The following is a 15,595-nucleotide window of genomic DNA, read 5'->3' as shown; positions in this document are numbered from 1 at the left end:
TCTGAGCTTTTTCAATAGTCTCCAGAATATTTTACCACCTTCCTGATATTTATTTTCTATGTTTTTACTAAAACTTTGTTACTTTTGTTTATATCTATGTTTTATTTATGTTAATGTCATTATTGGTAGATAATTGAGTTAGGATGATTAACTGGGCAGAAAGCATATTCACAATTCACAATGAATTGTCACCATGTCTGTGGATGTTTGTGAATATCTTTAGGTGGTGGGATTTCATCGCATAGTGTGAGAATGCTATCCTGCTGATTGGAGGCTTGAAAAGTTTTTGCATTTGGTCTCTAGAGCCCCATATATAGTCTGAAATATACTATAAACTTTCATCCTTTTGTAGGTAAGATTCACATTCAAATTAATAAATAAATAAAATAATGATACTTAAAGTAAATTTACAGAAAGGTAGACTCTTCCCTTTAGTAAAATCAGAGCCCATGAACTTCTTTTCTTTCCATTATAAGATGTAATCCTGCTTATAATACTAGATTTTCTTATAATGCTTTTTCAGCTATGTTATTTATTTATTTATGCCAATTCCACTCAGAAAAGTTGTAAAACTATAGAACAAGTATGGGAGTAGATTTTTCCAGTAATATACCATACAGACAAAATATGGAACTTTTACAATTTTTCAAGTTTCCGATAAGTAGTATAGTGGTCTTACACTGGACATTGAAAAATCCTTTTCCACTCTAGTCTGTCAAACATCCATGACGAAATGTGATTAAGTCCATGCATTGTAAGATCAAAAAGTGGAGGTGCAATGCATGCAGCAAAGCAAATCAGGCCAAAAGGTGATCCTTCATATTAATTTTGATTTACCTACTTTTATTTTCATTGCTTATGTTTAATACTGTTGAATTTTTGCTATTGTTTATAGCAAGATCAGCAGTATTAATTATACTAATTGGCACTATTGATTTGTTTACTAAGAATTTTATTTGTTATAGTGAAGAAAATTTTAACATTGTTAACAACATTTCAGGGTGTTGGAATTTCTGTACATGGTTCATTTAGGGTTGCAACAGAAAAAACGTTATGTTCAATGCCTGAGACTGCAATTGGTATGTAAAAGGGAAAAAATATATAGAAACATTAAATAATATTGCTTAAATTATCTAGCTTCTACTAACCAATTTTTTACCATAATTTTTATACCTGTAATGTAACAAACAAAATTGATGTGATGGAAGTTTATTTTGCACTTGGTTAGACTATAATAAATTGAGTTTAATCCTCTCCAAGTGTAAGCAAACAAAGCTTGCGCCTAAAAATATCTTCAGGACTGAGGTAAGGTGGGGCAACTCATAGCAAAGGTGGACCAGGCTCTCATCACTCCTTGTCTCAGTATCTCCCATAATGCAAAGCACATCTCCTTGTGGACATGTATACTGCTATGCATTAAGGGAAGGGCCACTATCCAGACCGGTTTCGACCTTTATTGTGGTCTCGTCAGTGGGAGGCAGACTCAGAGTGGTGATACTAAGGCAGAAACAATGAAGAGGTCATATTTACCTATATGAGTTGCCCACCGGTGTACCACCTTATTATTAAATTACTCTGGATTTAAAGAAAGATGTTGGAAGTTTATTTTGCACTTGGTTAGACTATAATAAATTTAGTTTAATCCTTTATCCAAGTGTAAGCAAACAAATTTTGTGCCTGAAAATATCTTCAGGACTGAAGTAAGGTGGTGCAACTCATAGCAAAGGTGGACCAAGCTCTCATCACTCCTTGTCTCAGTATCTCCCATATTTGCATTATGGGAGATACTTAGATATTACTTGGATAAAGGATTAAACTAAATTTATTATAGTCTATCCAAGTGCAAAATAAACTTCCAACATCTTTCTCTAAATCCAGAGTAATTTAATAATAAGGTGATACACCGGTTGACAACTCTCATATAGGTAAATATGACCTCTCCATTGCTTCTGCCTTAATATCACCACTCTGAATCTGCCTCCCACTGACGAGACCTCAATATACTGAAACAAGGAGTGATGAGAGCTTGGCCCACCTTTGCTACGAGTTGCCAAGGGATGTACCACCTTATCTCAGTCCTGAAGATATTTTCAGGCGCAAACTTTGTTTGCTTATATTTGGATAAAGGATTAAACAAAATTTATTAAAATGTATGCGAATAAACCTTTTGAACAGCATTTTTCAACCTATATAGTTAGGAAGTTTCTTCAGCATAATTTTTTGTGGTCCATCATGTATACACTGGTGTCCAAAACCTAAGGACGAACACTATTTCGGAAGATTACAACTTTTAGCAATTTGTATAACTGATGATTTCGGATAGAAAGCAGGTACACATTCAAATTTTTGAATCAGATGCAAAGGGTCATGTGGTAGCACTCAACAGGATATAAGGCGGCGCTAAGTGAATTGTGTTTGAAGAAAGCTGTTTTTGTGAAGGAATAAAGTTGCAAACTTGGATGTCTTGATGTCTCAAAGACATCATCTAGATGATTTCATGCAGGGAAGAATTATTGGAAACTTGAAGAAAGCTGCAGAATTACTGATATTGCCAGAGAGTTTGGCATTGTGTTCCAGACATTTGCTAAGAGGTCGCCCTCACTCTACCACAGAGCACGAAGAGATATTTTTGGTTATAACAGCAAAATATAATCGATGCACCATGGCCGGTCAGTTTTTCAAGTCAACTCCATTTGAGCATAATTAAGCAGATATTTCAACAAACTATGACAAGATGTTTGCAACAAGTAGGCCTATATTCCTGAAGGAATGTTATCTGTATCCCTTTATCCAGACCTTATTGTAGAGCACATTTTCTGTTGTGCGTGTGTATCCATAAAAATTGGACGACACCAATGGGCTAATGTTCTCTTTACAGGTGAGAGTTATTTTAGTCTTTCCTCCGATTCTAGATGACAATTGATGTAGTGTGAAAATTTTACTGTTTAACATCGTGAAATGTTCTTGAAAGGGATAAACACACGGAGCTGCGAGTGCCAAAAAAAAAAAGGGGGGAGGGCTGCCACTGGTGAATGATATTGCAACAAAGTTCTTCAACGTCATGTTCAAGCACCACAGAACAATTATGGATTATGGATGGTAGTGCCACACCACGTTGTACACGAGCCATGGAGATACTTCTGGAGAGTGAGGATATTAATTGAATCGAGTTGGCCATCACATTACCCAAATTCCAACCCCCATAGAATATGTTTGGAATGCAATATGGGGATGTACTGCTGCTTGAAATTCCAGAATACAAACAAGGCCTTATCCTTGCGCTGAAGGAGGAGTGGGTCGGTTTGCATCAAGAACTTCTGAATCATTTAGTGCTAAGCATGGTACGACATTGTACCCATAGTTTTATGTAAGCATTGTACATTAATTTCTTAACTGCGTCCTTAGGAAATTTGTAACTTTTGCCACAAAAAATGTGTGTGTGTGCATGCATGCATGGTTTGCTGAATTTTATATACTTCTAGTAAAAATAAAGAAATTCACTTTCACTGTTTATTCAATCGTTGCATCTTATATTTTATGGATTTGTGAATTGTTAAATAAGATAAGAACTAATGTGAATGATGATGCTCTTTGGCATCACATAACTTTGTGCATTAGGAATAAAATAAGTCAGTTTATCCTTAATTCCTTAATTCTGATTTAACATCTATTTTATTTCTGTATGTTTTTTTTTTTTTTTTTTTTTTTTACTTGAAAAGTTTTAAAAAAATTCATGATAAAAGAGTATACAGGGGATTTAAAATAGGAAGTGATCACCATTTAGTTTTGAGCAAGATTAAAATGAAGATCACATCAAAAGAAAAATATATATAAAAAATTTTAAGAACTGATGCCAAGCAACTTCAGGGGTGAACTGTAGACTCAAGTATGCAAATATTATTTGGAGAAAAATTGAAACAATCTGAAAAAAGAACTAAACCTTGTGGACTTATTGGAAAAATCTAAAGAAAACAATCAGTGATTTAGGTAAAGAGGTACATAGTGAAGTTGCCTCCACGATTAGAAAAATCAGAACTTTAAATAGTGGATTCAAGAAGTTAAAAAGGCAGCTCTGGAAAAAAATGAGACATTGAAAGTTCTTTGCAAACAAAAAAAAATAAATACATAAATTAATTTTGTAAAAGATAAAAATATATAATATTAATAAAAAATAAAAAAAAATCCTTAGCCCATCTATGGTACAAATACCTAGTCTAGCCATAAATACTGTTACAACTTGAGCAGCACATAAACCTTTAATCTATCAGTAAATCATTTACAGCATTCAGTACATACAAGCTACATGTATAATGTTCATATAGTAGCACTCAATGTTCAGAAATGTCCCCCTTTTGCTTTCATGCACATTCGAAGTCTATGAGGGTACATATCAATGGTGGGATGCCTTGTATAAATATAGTGGTGCAAACAGGACATTATGTCGAACAATACTTAAAATGTAATTGAGTTGTTGGTCATCAGTTAGAATGGTTTGATGTAAAATCAGCAGGCATTCAGTTCAGATATACTGCTAAATAAATACAGTACAAGATTTCAGGGTTCTAACTAAACTGATTTAACTGCTGTAACAAATTTGGTATGAAATATAGCAGTAAAACGACAAAGATTCTGAAAATAGGCAAGAACATTGAAAACACCAACTATATTCTGAATTTGGAGGCCTAATAGGGCAAGTAAAAGATATCTGCTATTTATGCACAATTCTTAGTGCAGATGGCAAAATTAAATATGAAAGTAAACAAAATAAACAAATCTGTTATGGTGGAGTGCTAGTTTAATTTATATGGAATATGAGAGAAATTAGCCAAAACACTAAACTAAATGTATACAAGATGGTGTTCAAACCTATTTTAACTCATTGATCCAAGAGCTAGAAATAAACCAGTTGATCATAGACTGCAGATTAAGAGTGAAGAAATAATATCAATAGCAGAATCATATTACAAATGAAGATATTGGAAAGGAACTTGACATTATGAGTATTTAATAATATCCAGGCAGAGCTAATCTGATGTTCTGACTTAAACAGAATGGGAGAGGAATGGTTAGCAAAACATGCTAACACTATATCTTAATTTAATGTTTAATGCCAGGGTGACAGGAAGGAGACCCAACAGAATATTAAGATATAGTGGATTGATGCAGTTTAAAAGTGGTTTAAAAGACCAAAATATAAAATCTGACAATATTGGATTTCTGTTTGTCACAATGATTATGATAGACAGTAGAATCAGAACTGGTGTGGGGAATTATTTCAATAAATTTATATGAAATAAGAGATAATTAGCAGAAAATTAAAGTAGCAGTATAGAGGACTCTGTTCAAATCAGGTCATAGAATTGTGATCTTAGACATGAAAGTTCTGAGAAAAATGAGATAAGTGAACAGATTGCATCAGTGGTAGTTACATATTAAAAATGAAGATTAAGAAAGAACCTGAAGGTGCATCAACAATGTGTGAGCTAAGCTAATCTAAGGTGGTATTAGTCAGTTAAGTGAATGGGAGAGGAAATGTTAGTAAAATAGATCTTTGATGTCAGGTAAAAGATCAACATGTAGGTGGTTTAAATGCAGTTGCCTTAGAAGACCAATGTTAGTAATGGACAACATTACTAACTTCCTACAAACAAAATCGTATGTAGGAAGTTAGTAATGATGTGAACTTTGCATGGTTTTTTTAATATAATTTTTGTATTTTTATTTATTTTTTACATAGTACTTAATTTATAGACCAAATATGGAACTTTTTCAAACCACTTCATGCCACTAAGCAGAGCAATGGTCTCACACTGCATAGTGAAATTGGTCTCCCACCTAAAGACAGTCACAAACTCATGCTCTTGGTGAGATTCAAACCTGCAGGCTAGTGGAGTAATATTCACTGTGTAATGCTGTCATAGTACTATAGTATAGTACAGTACAGTCTTCTACAGTTTTTCTGTAGTTTTATAGTGCTATTAGCATCCTCTATATCAGAGACACAATGACTAAAATTCAACAGCCCTTATGGGAACCGACCCTGTCAATCCTCACACAATATAGAGGGCCTTTCCTCTGTAAAAGAAGACCATATTACAAAAATGTGTAAAGAACAAAAACATTTTATGTCTACAGGACACACAAAGGACCTCAACAAGCCAGACCCAAAATTGCTGGTATGAAACTCATAAAAAAAAAAAAACACCACATGAAAAATATGTAAGTGCTATTTTCACTTGGCAGAAGCTCCAGGTCACAGGCTGCCTAACCACAAACCAAAACAACATAGAAACTCTTGGAATAGATCTGGGTAACATCAGTGTCTTCTCAATATATAAACCGCCTAGTATAACCTTTGTTTTTAAAATGTCCCCGTATTTGACACAAAGGAAATCTGCTATTGTTATAGGTGACTTCAATAGTCATAGCACACAGTGGGGTATAGTGAAACAAATCGGGACGGAGAGTTAGTCGAACAGTGGGCTGGAAATAAACAAATGAGTCTTATACACAATCCTAAACAGCCATCATCATTTAACAGTGGAAGATGGAAAAGAGGATATAACCCAGACCTTGGGTTTATTAGTAATAGAATAGCTAATCTGTGCAATAAACAGCTACTTGTGCCAATTCTAAGTTCACAACATAGACCAATAATGCTGCAAGTCTTCCCACTAGTCTGACCTAAGGGGATCCCACTTAGAAGATGCTTAATTTTAAAAAAGCTAATTGGGAACAGTTCTCAAGAGAATTAGACATAAATTTGTCCAACATTTTGTCTAGACCAGAAAATTATGGGAAGTTTGCCAAAGCTATTAGACAGTCTGCGTCAATTGCTTCATTAGAAGCAATTGACGCAGGAGAGGAACTTATAGCAGCACTGTCTGAAAAAAAGAAGTCGACAATGGGCAGAGAAAATTAAAAGCTTAGATATGAAACACAGTAGCAGGAAAGCCTGGCTCTTACTCAAAAAATTATCTGGTACCCTCACAACAGCAGCAACTGTAGTTAATATAAATGCAAACCAAATTGCAACTCGGCTATCTCTGAATGGTAAACCGAATACTGAAGAAAAAATACCTAGACAAGATTACATTAAAAAAGTTAGGGATTCAGAAACTAATCTCTTCAAAGCCATTTACTAAAGAGGACCTAGAAAAGCCACTGGTATAGATGATGTTAGAAATGAGACTCTAAGGAATCTGGGAGAAAAGGCAACAAAGTGGTTGTTAGAATTTTTCAACTTTTGTTGGAAATTTGCTAAAATACCCAGCATATGAAGGAAAATGAAAGTAATACCTCTCCTGAAACCAAGTAATTATGGGAAAAGGATCAAGAGGCAAAAAACAAAGGACATGGCTTAAAGATATAAGATCATGGACAGGATCACATGGCTACGCAGAAACAAAAAGGAAAGCCACCAACAGAGAAAACTGGAAGGACATGGTGCTGCACCCTCTCACTGAGGAAGCCACATGAAGAAGAAACCAAGTAAACCTGCTGAAGATCCAAAGAGCTACAGGCCTATTGCTCTCCTATGTGCAATGTGCTGAAGCTGTATGAGAGGTTAATTTTGAACAGATAAAGTCGAGAAATAGAGAAAGTTCTGATATAAGAGCAGACAGGATTTAGACCAGGAAGATCATGCACTGGACAAGTATTAAACTTAACACAGCTTATTGAGGATGGCTTTGAAAGGAGGTTAGCAACAGGAGCTGTATTTATAGATATGACAGCAGCATATGACACACTAAATCTTACAAGAATTATAGTCAAAATTTACAGCATGACAAACAGCTATCAGTTAGTGGAGTTATTTAGGTTAGGTCATTGCTGTTTAGCAGGAGATACTTTGTTGATTTTCAAGGAAAAAAAGAGCAGATGGCACATCCAGAAAAATAGTCTATCCCAGGGAAGTGTGCTTCCCCCCTCCCCTTCAACATACGCACACACACACACATATATATATATATACTAACGACAACCTATAAACCCACACTCAAGAACCTTCTTATGAGCAGATGACCAGGCAACAGCTCATCAAGCAAAATCCTTTCATAACATTGAGAAGCAGCTCACACAAGAACTAGAAGCCCTTAGTTTACTATAAGGAAAACCAACTGAAACCAAATCCCAGTAAAACCCAAATGTGTCTTTTCCATCTCAATAATAGAGAGGTGAGAAGAGAGTTGAATATAGAATGGAATGGTGTGAAATTGGTCAATTATCCAAATCCAACTTACCTAGGTGTTACACTAGATCAGGTGTTCCCAACCTTTTTGTTTCCTAGAGCACATTCTAAAATACCGGTAGGACGACGGGCACCATCTATTTTTTCAAGCAAATTTTTTGAATTCGTTTGTTAAATGAATACATACAAAGTTTACATTATATAAAAATTTAAATATATATATATATATAAGTTAGTGTGATCTTTGGCATTGCATTTCATTGGCCAGTGCTTCGTAATTAGGAGAATATGATGATATTCCAGTTCTTAAACTGGAATGAACAACTTCGAATGCACATCTACTTTACATTGTATGCATTTAATACTCGTCATGTGTCATTAACGCATACGTCATATAGCATGCCATGAATTGTTGCGTGATTATTTCAAACTATACGACACACGGTTGAACAGCAGCAGGCACACACAAATTGGTCGATGGGTGCCATGGTACCCGTGGGCATATGGTTAGGAACCCCTGCATAAGATAGGTCCTTAAATTATAAGCGACACATAGAGAAGACAGCAGCTAAAACTTAAACATATAATGATATTCTGTGCCGATTAATATCATTTCAGTGGGGTGCAAATCCACAAGTACTGCACATCTCTGCACAGACACTTTGCTTTTCAACAGCCGAGTATGCTAGCCCTGTTTTTATGAAAGATCATCGCATGTCAAAATTATTGACAGGGTTCTTAATTAAACATGTTGGCACATTACTGGCTGCCTTAAGCCTACAAAAATTGACCATCTATACTTAGTCTGGTATTGCACCTCCTCGCATCAGAAGGACAACACAGAGTAGATATGAGCAGAAACAAAAACTAAATGATGAACGGCATCCTTTGTATGGACGTGTTGCAGTACATATGAGGCTAAGATCAAGGGAAAGTTTTATTTATTCAATGGAACCATTTGTTGATTCCATAAACTTTACAAGGTCAACAGTGTGACAAGAACAATCTCCTGAGGCTCTGAACTTAAACGAATCTCTTCCTCTCGGCTTATATCTAAACTGACAAAGATGGAAGAGATTAAATAGACTTTGTTCTGGAATGGGCAGATCAAAGAAGAATATGGACAGGGACTACACAGACAATGACAGCTGCTCATGTGGTGAAATACAAACCATGGAACATCTTCTGCAATGCTACCTAATGGACATTAATAATAAATGTATATGAGAAGATTTAATGCATTGTAATGAAACAGCTTTCTTCTTCTACACGTTATTCCCGCTTCCTATGCAGGGTCCGCATGTTACTTAGATGCGACTTCTTGTTAGTACTACTCCCAACCGACCCGTCGCCTGGTCTGCCGCTGGGGGGGGATATATTTTTTTGACTGTAGAGGCGTATGTTCACAGGGCCAGTTTGCCTGCTTGCGGGATGAAAAACGCCAGATAAACTGGCGGAAAAAACCCTACTGACCACGCCCAAGACCGGCTAACTTGGCTATGCCTGAGGAAGATCCTCAAATTCCTCACGTCTACAACGGGAATCAAACCTGGGACACTCCTTCCCCAGGCATATGGTTGCGAAGCGCAAAGCCACTAGGCTAACCGCGCAGTCAGTAATGAAACAGCTTTAAAGTATATTAATCACTGGATGAGTGAAATTTGACATTTTATGTTTTTGCATAATATTTTATGCTGGTGGCATTTTTATGTTACTTTTTTTTTTAATGTCTATTCTTTTAAATTTATGTTTTCAATCATGTATATATATATGCTCATACATTTTCTGTAGTTTGCACACAAAATTAAAAAAAAAAATTGTCATAGTATCCTGTCCACCCCTTTCAGGATATATATATATATATATATCCTGATATATATATTATCAGGAATGTGATGATGATGATGATGCTATTATTACTCTCCCTGCCATTTAGTACTCATTTTTTAAGATTACAATATGGTTAATAAATTGATTTGAATTGTGGAACTGATATGAGATATCCCTATAAACATTAAGCATGTATGTGCTCCCATATTTTTATCTGCTCAGAGACTTAACTTAGCTTTTGTCTCTAAGAAAATATTGATCTGTGTCATTCCTCAGCTGTTATTAGTATCGCATTATAACCTGAAGATTATATACTGGAGAGGAACTAACTGGATTATTGTAACGATAATATTACCCCTTCCTACTTTGAAAGTGAGGTGCTGTGAAAATAAACAAGTAATAAAAAAAATGAGACAGAAGTGATAATATTGTATTTAATGCAGTTTATTCCAAAAGAAAGTTCTAGTTTGCAGATGAATTAAAAAAGCTTTCTTCCTTTACAATTCTCCATCCAGACATATTGAGTCCCCCTAAATTAAGGATTTTAGACAATTTAATGCACTCGGCTTGCCATTCCTCTGCCGTATCCCTCTAAGGGTAGGTATTTTATGCCTTCAGGTGAGTAGAAATGTTTATGTGTTGCAGTTCATGTTGAGTTTTTATTATGATTTAATCTGCAGCACAAGACACTTATAAGGAAATAAATAATATAGTTATTTAATTAGCTGTTGATATTTCACTGGTTTTCTATCCAGCATCTTTAGAGTACAAACAGTTTGTCATAGTATGCCAACAATTATTTAAAAGCGAAAACAGTTCAAAATTGTAATGGATTACACCAAGAACTAAAGTCCTAATTGATACCATCTATTGTTGGATACAGAGAAGTTACCAAGTATTAATCTTAAAATGACTCTCTCCCAGATTTGGGGTAAATTGATATTTGATGAGGTTTGCAGATGTTTAAAAGTTGCTATTGATTTCAAAAACAGTCTCTCTGACTTGTAATGACTTCTCTGTAGTGTAGCACTTTTGTTTTCTTCCATCTAATACTGTGTGAAGAAGTGTCCAAGGCATTGTCTGCTAGCCCCAACTTGCCATAACATTGGTGCTGAATGTATTTGTTCTCTGAGGCATATGTCATCAGATCTTCCTGTCTATACATAGTAAACCAGACACTTCACGACAAGACACTTCATATACTCTTGGATGTGAAAAAGGGGAGCACTTTTCCTTAAGGTGAATGGATGAGAGTTGCCATTTGATATGAGATGTGGAACTGGTATTTATTAAGTACTCTGGATATCTTTTCAGATGTTCCTTGAATGTATGAAATAATAATAGTTAGGTTGTGGCCTTGTGTATTAGGGAAGGGAGGGAATTTGATGGGTGAGGGTATTTTGCATTTTCTTTATTTTGAAGAGGATTATAGCCATTGGCTAAAAAAAGTGTGCCAAAGATTGGTGAGTTCAGTGGTAAGAGCAGTATCATTGGAACAGATAGCTCTGGCTACCATACTATTGTGCTGGATGATAGTGTAATTATTTGTGCAAATATTTTCCATTATGTGTGGACATTTTTTGGGAGCTGTGTGACTAGTTAAATAAATGTATTATTTATTTTCTTAGTAGTTTCATGTTGTGAATTAAACTGGAATAAAAACTCGACAAGTGCTTTATGTCTGCAAATATGTGTTCATGGGCCAAGTTTGCCTTTTTAAGGGATGAAACCCCCCAAGTTTCTGGGAAGGTGAAATCCTCCACTACTGTATAAGACTGGCTTACTCACATTTAATTGAAAGCCTTTGATAAAGGTTCTTCTTATCATAGACAGGATTCGAACCTAGATCTTTACAACAAAATTGCTTCATTAAAACCGACTGAGCTACAGAGGCGCCCCTCTTTTCCTTGAGTTTGTATATTCAGGAATATATTCATTCTTCCTTCCAGATTTATCCATCTAGGAAGAATTAATTTTGCATCTGTTTTATCTGGATAATTGAAATACTTATTACCATTTTATTATTGGTAAGGAAAACAGAAAGTCTTTGTGAAATATGAAAATCTAAAAAAAAAAAAACATGTCAAATTAAATCTATTTGATACTAAAAACAATTTCAGTTACTTTAACATTTGTGATAGTTGAAGTTTATGTAGTAAACTTCATGATCAGTGCAGATGTGTGCATGTGTGTGTGTGTGAGAGATCTGTTTTGTAAAATCATTGATAGGTTTAATCCACATCAGAATCTTTTTAAAAATAGAACAAACAATGACAGACAGTATTAAAAAAAATGTAATGAACTTCTTAAACTTCTTAATTTTTGGCTGCTAAATAAGCAAAGCAGCTTTCAACTTTATGCATATTCATCATTGCAGCTCTAGCATGTCACTCAGCTGTTTTAAAAGGATTTTCTGGTCTTATAAAGATATACAAAATATGACCTTTGAAATTAAAGGTAAGTTTTATTGTAAAACTAATAAAGATAAAGATTATACAATCATAAAAAGGTGCATTTCATACCCGTGTTGCATACTGACACTAATCACTATTACAACAACTGAACATAGAGCTGTTCTGTCAGAAGTACTATAGCTATAATTTTACTTAAAATGGTCCAGTTATTGCAAAAATCTGTCATAAGCATCACATGGATGCTTATGACAGATGTATCAACTTAGAAAAAAAAAATCTTGCCAATAGTGTTGCCATCTATGGTAGAGGCTGAGAACTTTTCAGACCATCCTCGTGTTATTTTGACATGATTTGTCCCTTTATGACCCTGCAGTTGGTTCAGTGAAGCAAGAATTGGAATGATTTTTAAAATCATTGTGCCAATAAAAAGTATGCTTATTGAAACCAACATTGAACCACATCTTATATATATCCTGAATCTCAGATTCTATTACATCTCTTTGAATTTTGAATACATCGGGATTCAAGATCAAATTAAAGAGTAAAATCCATCCAGTTGTTATCACAGAATAACTTGCTTATAGGACAAACAGACAGACATGGTTTAAATGCCATTTCATATAGATACTTATGCATTTTACACAATACCTAACATGCCTAACAATAGTACCATAACTGAAAACAAGAACAGTATTACTTATTACTGTTTTGATATTAATATCAAAAGCTTAAATGAAATTAATAACGAACATTTCACATCCACCAATATAATTGAATTGGAGTACTTTAATAAAGGGTTCAAGATTTAAACAAATCATGTAAAATATGATTTTTTTTTTTTTAAATTTGATTATTTTTGTTAAGACCATTACAGACATCAACATAATATATAGCAGTGCAAAAAAAAAACTTGGCATTCTGGGCCTAATTGTGAAACTAGGTGACTTTGAAAACTTATAATTTAATTATACAGTTTACAATGTAATCTTAGGTATTATTTCTGGGAAGATTCCCATGTAATCTTAGTTTGTTGTGTGAATCACTGTACTATTTATTACTGCCCTCCAAACTTTTTTTAGGGATAAATGCTGACCTTTGATAATGAAATTTTCAAATACATCACTAGGATTGATTTTTATTAGTTTTGTTACAATTACAACAAGTTACTTTTTCCATGATTTCATTTCTAAAGCTATTTATAATCTTTTATTATTTTTTTTTATTTTAGTATTATGAATACTAGGGGGGCTCTGCCTCCTGATGCCTATGTCGTCCCCTCCCCCATGTTCTGGACTGGTAGGCCAGTTCTCCTTGAATTCTGATGACTCTAATTTTGATGACTCAACACTCAGGATAGCCCCTGAGTGTCAAGTCTTCAGGTGGGGCTCCACCCCTCACTTCCATGTTCCGGACTGGCAGGCCGGTTCTCCTTGAATTCCAATGACTTGAATTTTGAGGACTCGACACTCAGGTTAGCCCCCTGAGTTTCAAATAACTTGACAAAAATGTTACAAAAAACGTTACAGCCTACATCCGTTTCAAGCCAACATCACATCCGTTTCCAATTTCAGCTTATCATTTTATAGTAAAGAGTAGATATATATTTTATTTTTATATGTTATGTCCCTCCTTCTCCCTCAAAAAAAAGTATATGAATAAAATAAAAACCATGAAGCTTTCAATTGATAAACAAACTCAAGTATTATTATTATTTATTTATTTTTAAAGTAAAATTCCTTTATTCCAAGCATCTTTGTTTTTGGACTTTGTACCTATATTTAAATGATAATGCATTACATTTTTTGTTATTTTTTTTTGCTGAAAATAAATTTGCTTCATAATTTCAGAGCAAATGCTCAAATAATTATTATTATTATTACGTGACACCTCCAGGGATTTCACAGACTCATCAAGGGAGGGCACCTACTCTACAGCTGTCTCCACCACTTAATCCACAAACTACAACTAACCGCAACTACACCAATGCCATCTACCATCCACCACCACTAGTATTTCCACAGACAATCACAAACATCCATGCCAATGGTGGGATTCGAACCTGCGGCCTTTTGGCTGGAGAATGGATACACTAACCACTCAGCCAACCAGGCCAGCTAATTATTTAATAATAACTAATTGATAACATTATTAATACCAATTTTTTTACTAATTAATAATTATTTTTATTGTGTAGGGTTTTTTCCTGATGTTGGTGGAAGTTACTTTCTTCCACGCCTTCCAGGTAAAATTGGACTTTTTCTTGCCTTGACTGGTTATAGACTTCAAGGAAGAGATGTATTCAAAGCCAGAATTGCTACACATTTTGTTGCCAGTAATAGAGTAAGAAAAATTAAATACATTTAAATTGTCTCTTAATTATAAATACAGTGATCTCTGGTTATATAATGCAGATGTCAGAATGCCTTCCTACTTACAACTTCTGCATGTGTAAAATATAGTTTCTTGAGTTTCAGAATATCAATTATTTGATGTTACTTAAATATTTTGTGAGTTATCTTATTTATATATATATACAAATACATGCATTTATCTGTCATGCCAATGTTTTCTAATGTTACTGGTGATATTGCACTGATTCAAAAAGTGGATAAACTATTAACAATGTTGCAGTCAACTCTCACTATTGAGAGCTCATAGGAATCAAAGGAATAATTTGTTTTAGTGAATAGTTTACTATATTGCATTTCCTTCAGAATAGCATTGTGCCTATGGGACTGCAGTTAGGGCATTTTAGGATAGTTTATTATAGTGAGTGAGTTTATTACAGTGGTTACGATATTGAGAGTGGACTGTAGGTATTACACATCACGAATGGGAACTTGACCTCTTTTTGTATTGTGTAGGCATTATAACATGGATGGGCTTGTGCCTTATGCTATAACCAGGAATTGCTGTATTATTATTTTATTGTTTATTATTATTTGAATCTTTTGAATGTGAGATCAGTGAGAGGAGTAGATGCTTATACAGACCATTTTTTAGTAATTGGAAAAATAAGATTAATAAACACAAAGTAATAGGCAAAAACAGAATGCACTAAAAAATATGGAAACTAAATATGTAGTAGAGGTTAAAAATATATATGAAGTTCTTACTCAGACCAGATAGAATGAGCATGAAGAATTCAGAAACATAGAAG

The 15,595-nt window shown here is 34.4% G+C and overlaps 1 protein-coding gene across 3 annotated transcripts in view; it reads left to right on the top strand.

The window, feature by feature from the left end:
- The window catches only part of Hibch (3-hydroxyisobutyryl-CoA hydrolase), a 168,350-nt gene that overhangs the window by 83,779 nt on the left and 68,976 nt on the right, over positions 1-15,595 (top strand). For all 3 annotated transcript variants that reach the window (XM_090403240.1, XM_090403241.1, XM_090403243.1), the window contains exons 8-9: positions 1,001-1,079; positions 14,630-14,775. In XM_090403240.1, coding sequence (XP_090259366.1) covers positions 1,001-1,079; positions 14,630-14,775 — 225 coding nt within the window. The remainder of the gene's footprint in view (positions 1-1,000; positions 1,080-14,629; positions 14,776-15,595) is intronic.

This window comes from Typopeltis vanoorti, chromosome 13, assembly GCF_054136105.1.
Source record: "Typopeltis vanoorti isolate ZY-2024b chromosome 13, IOZ_Tvanoo_1.0, whole genome shotgun sequence".
Taxonomy (NCBI): domain Eukaryota; kingdom Metazoa; phylum Arthropoda; class Arachnida; order Uropygi; family Thelyphonidae; genus Typopeltis; species Typopeltis vanoorti.
The sequence above is the reverse complement of the archived record's forward strand: the minus strand, read 5'-3'. Positions and strand labels throughout refer to the sequence as shown.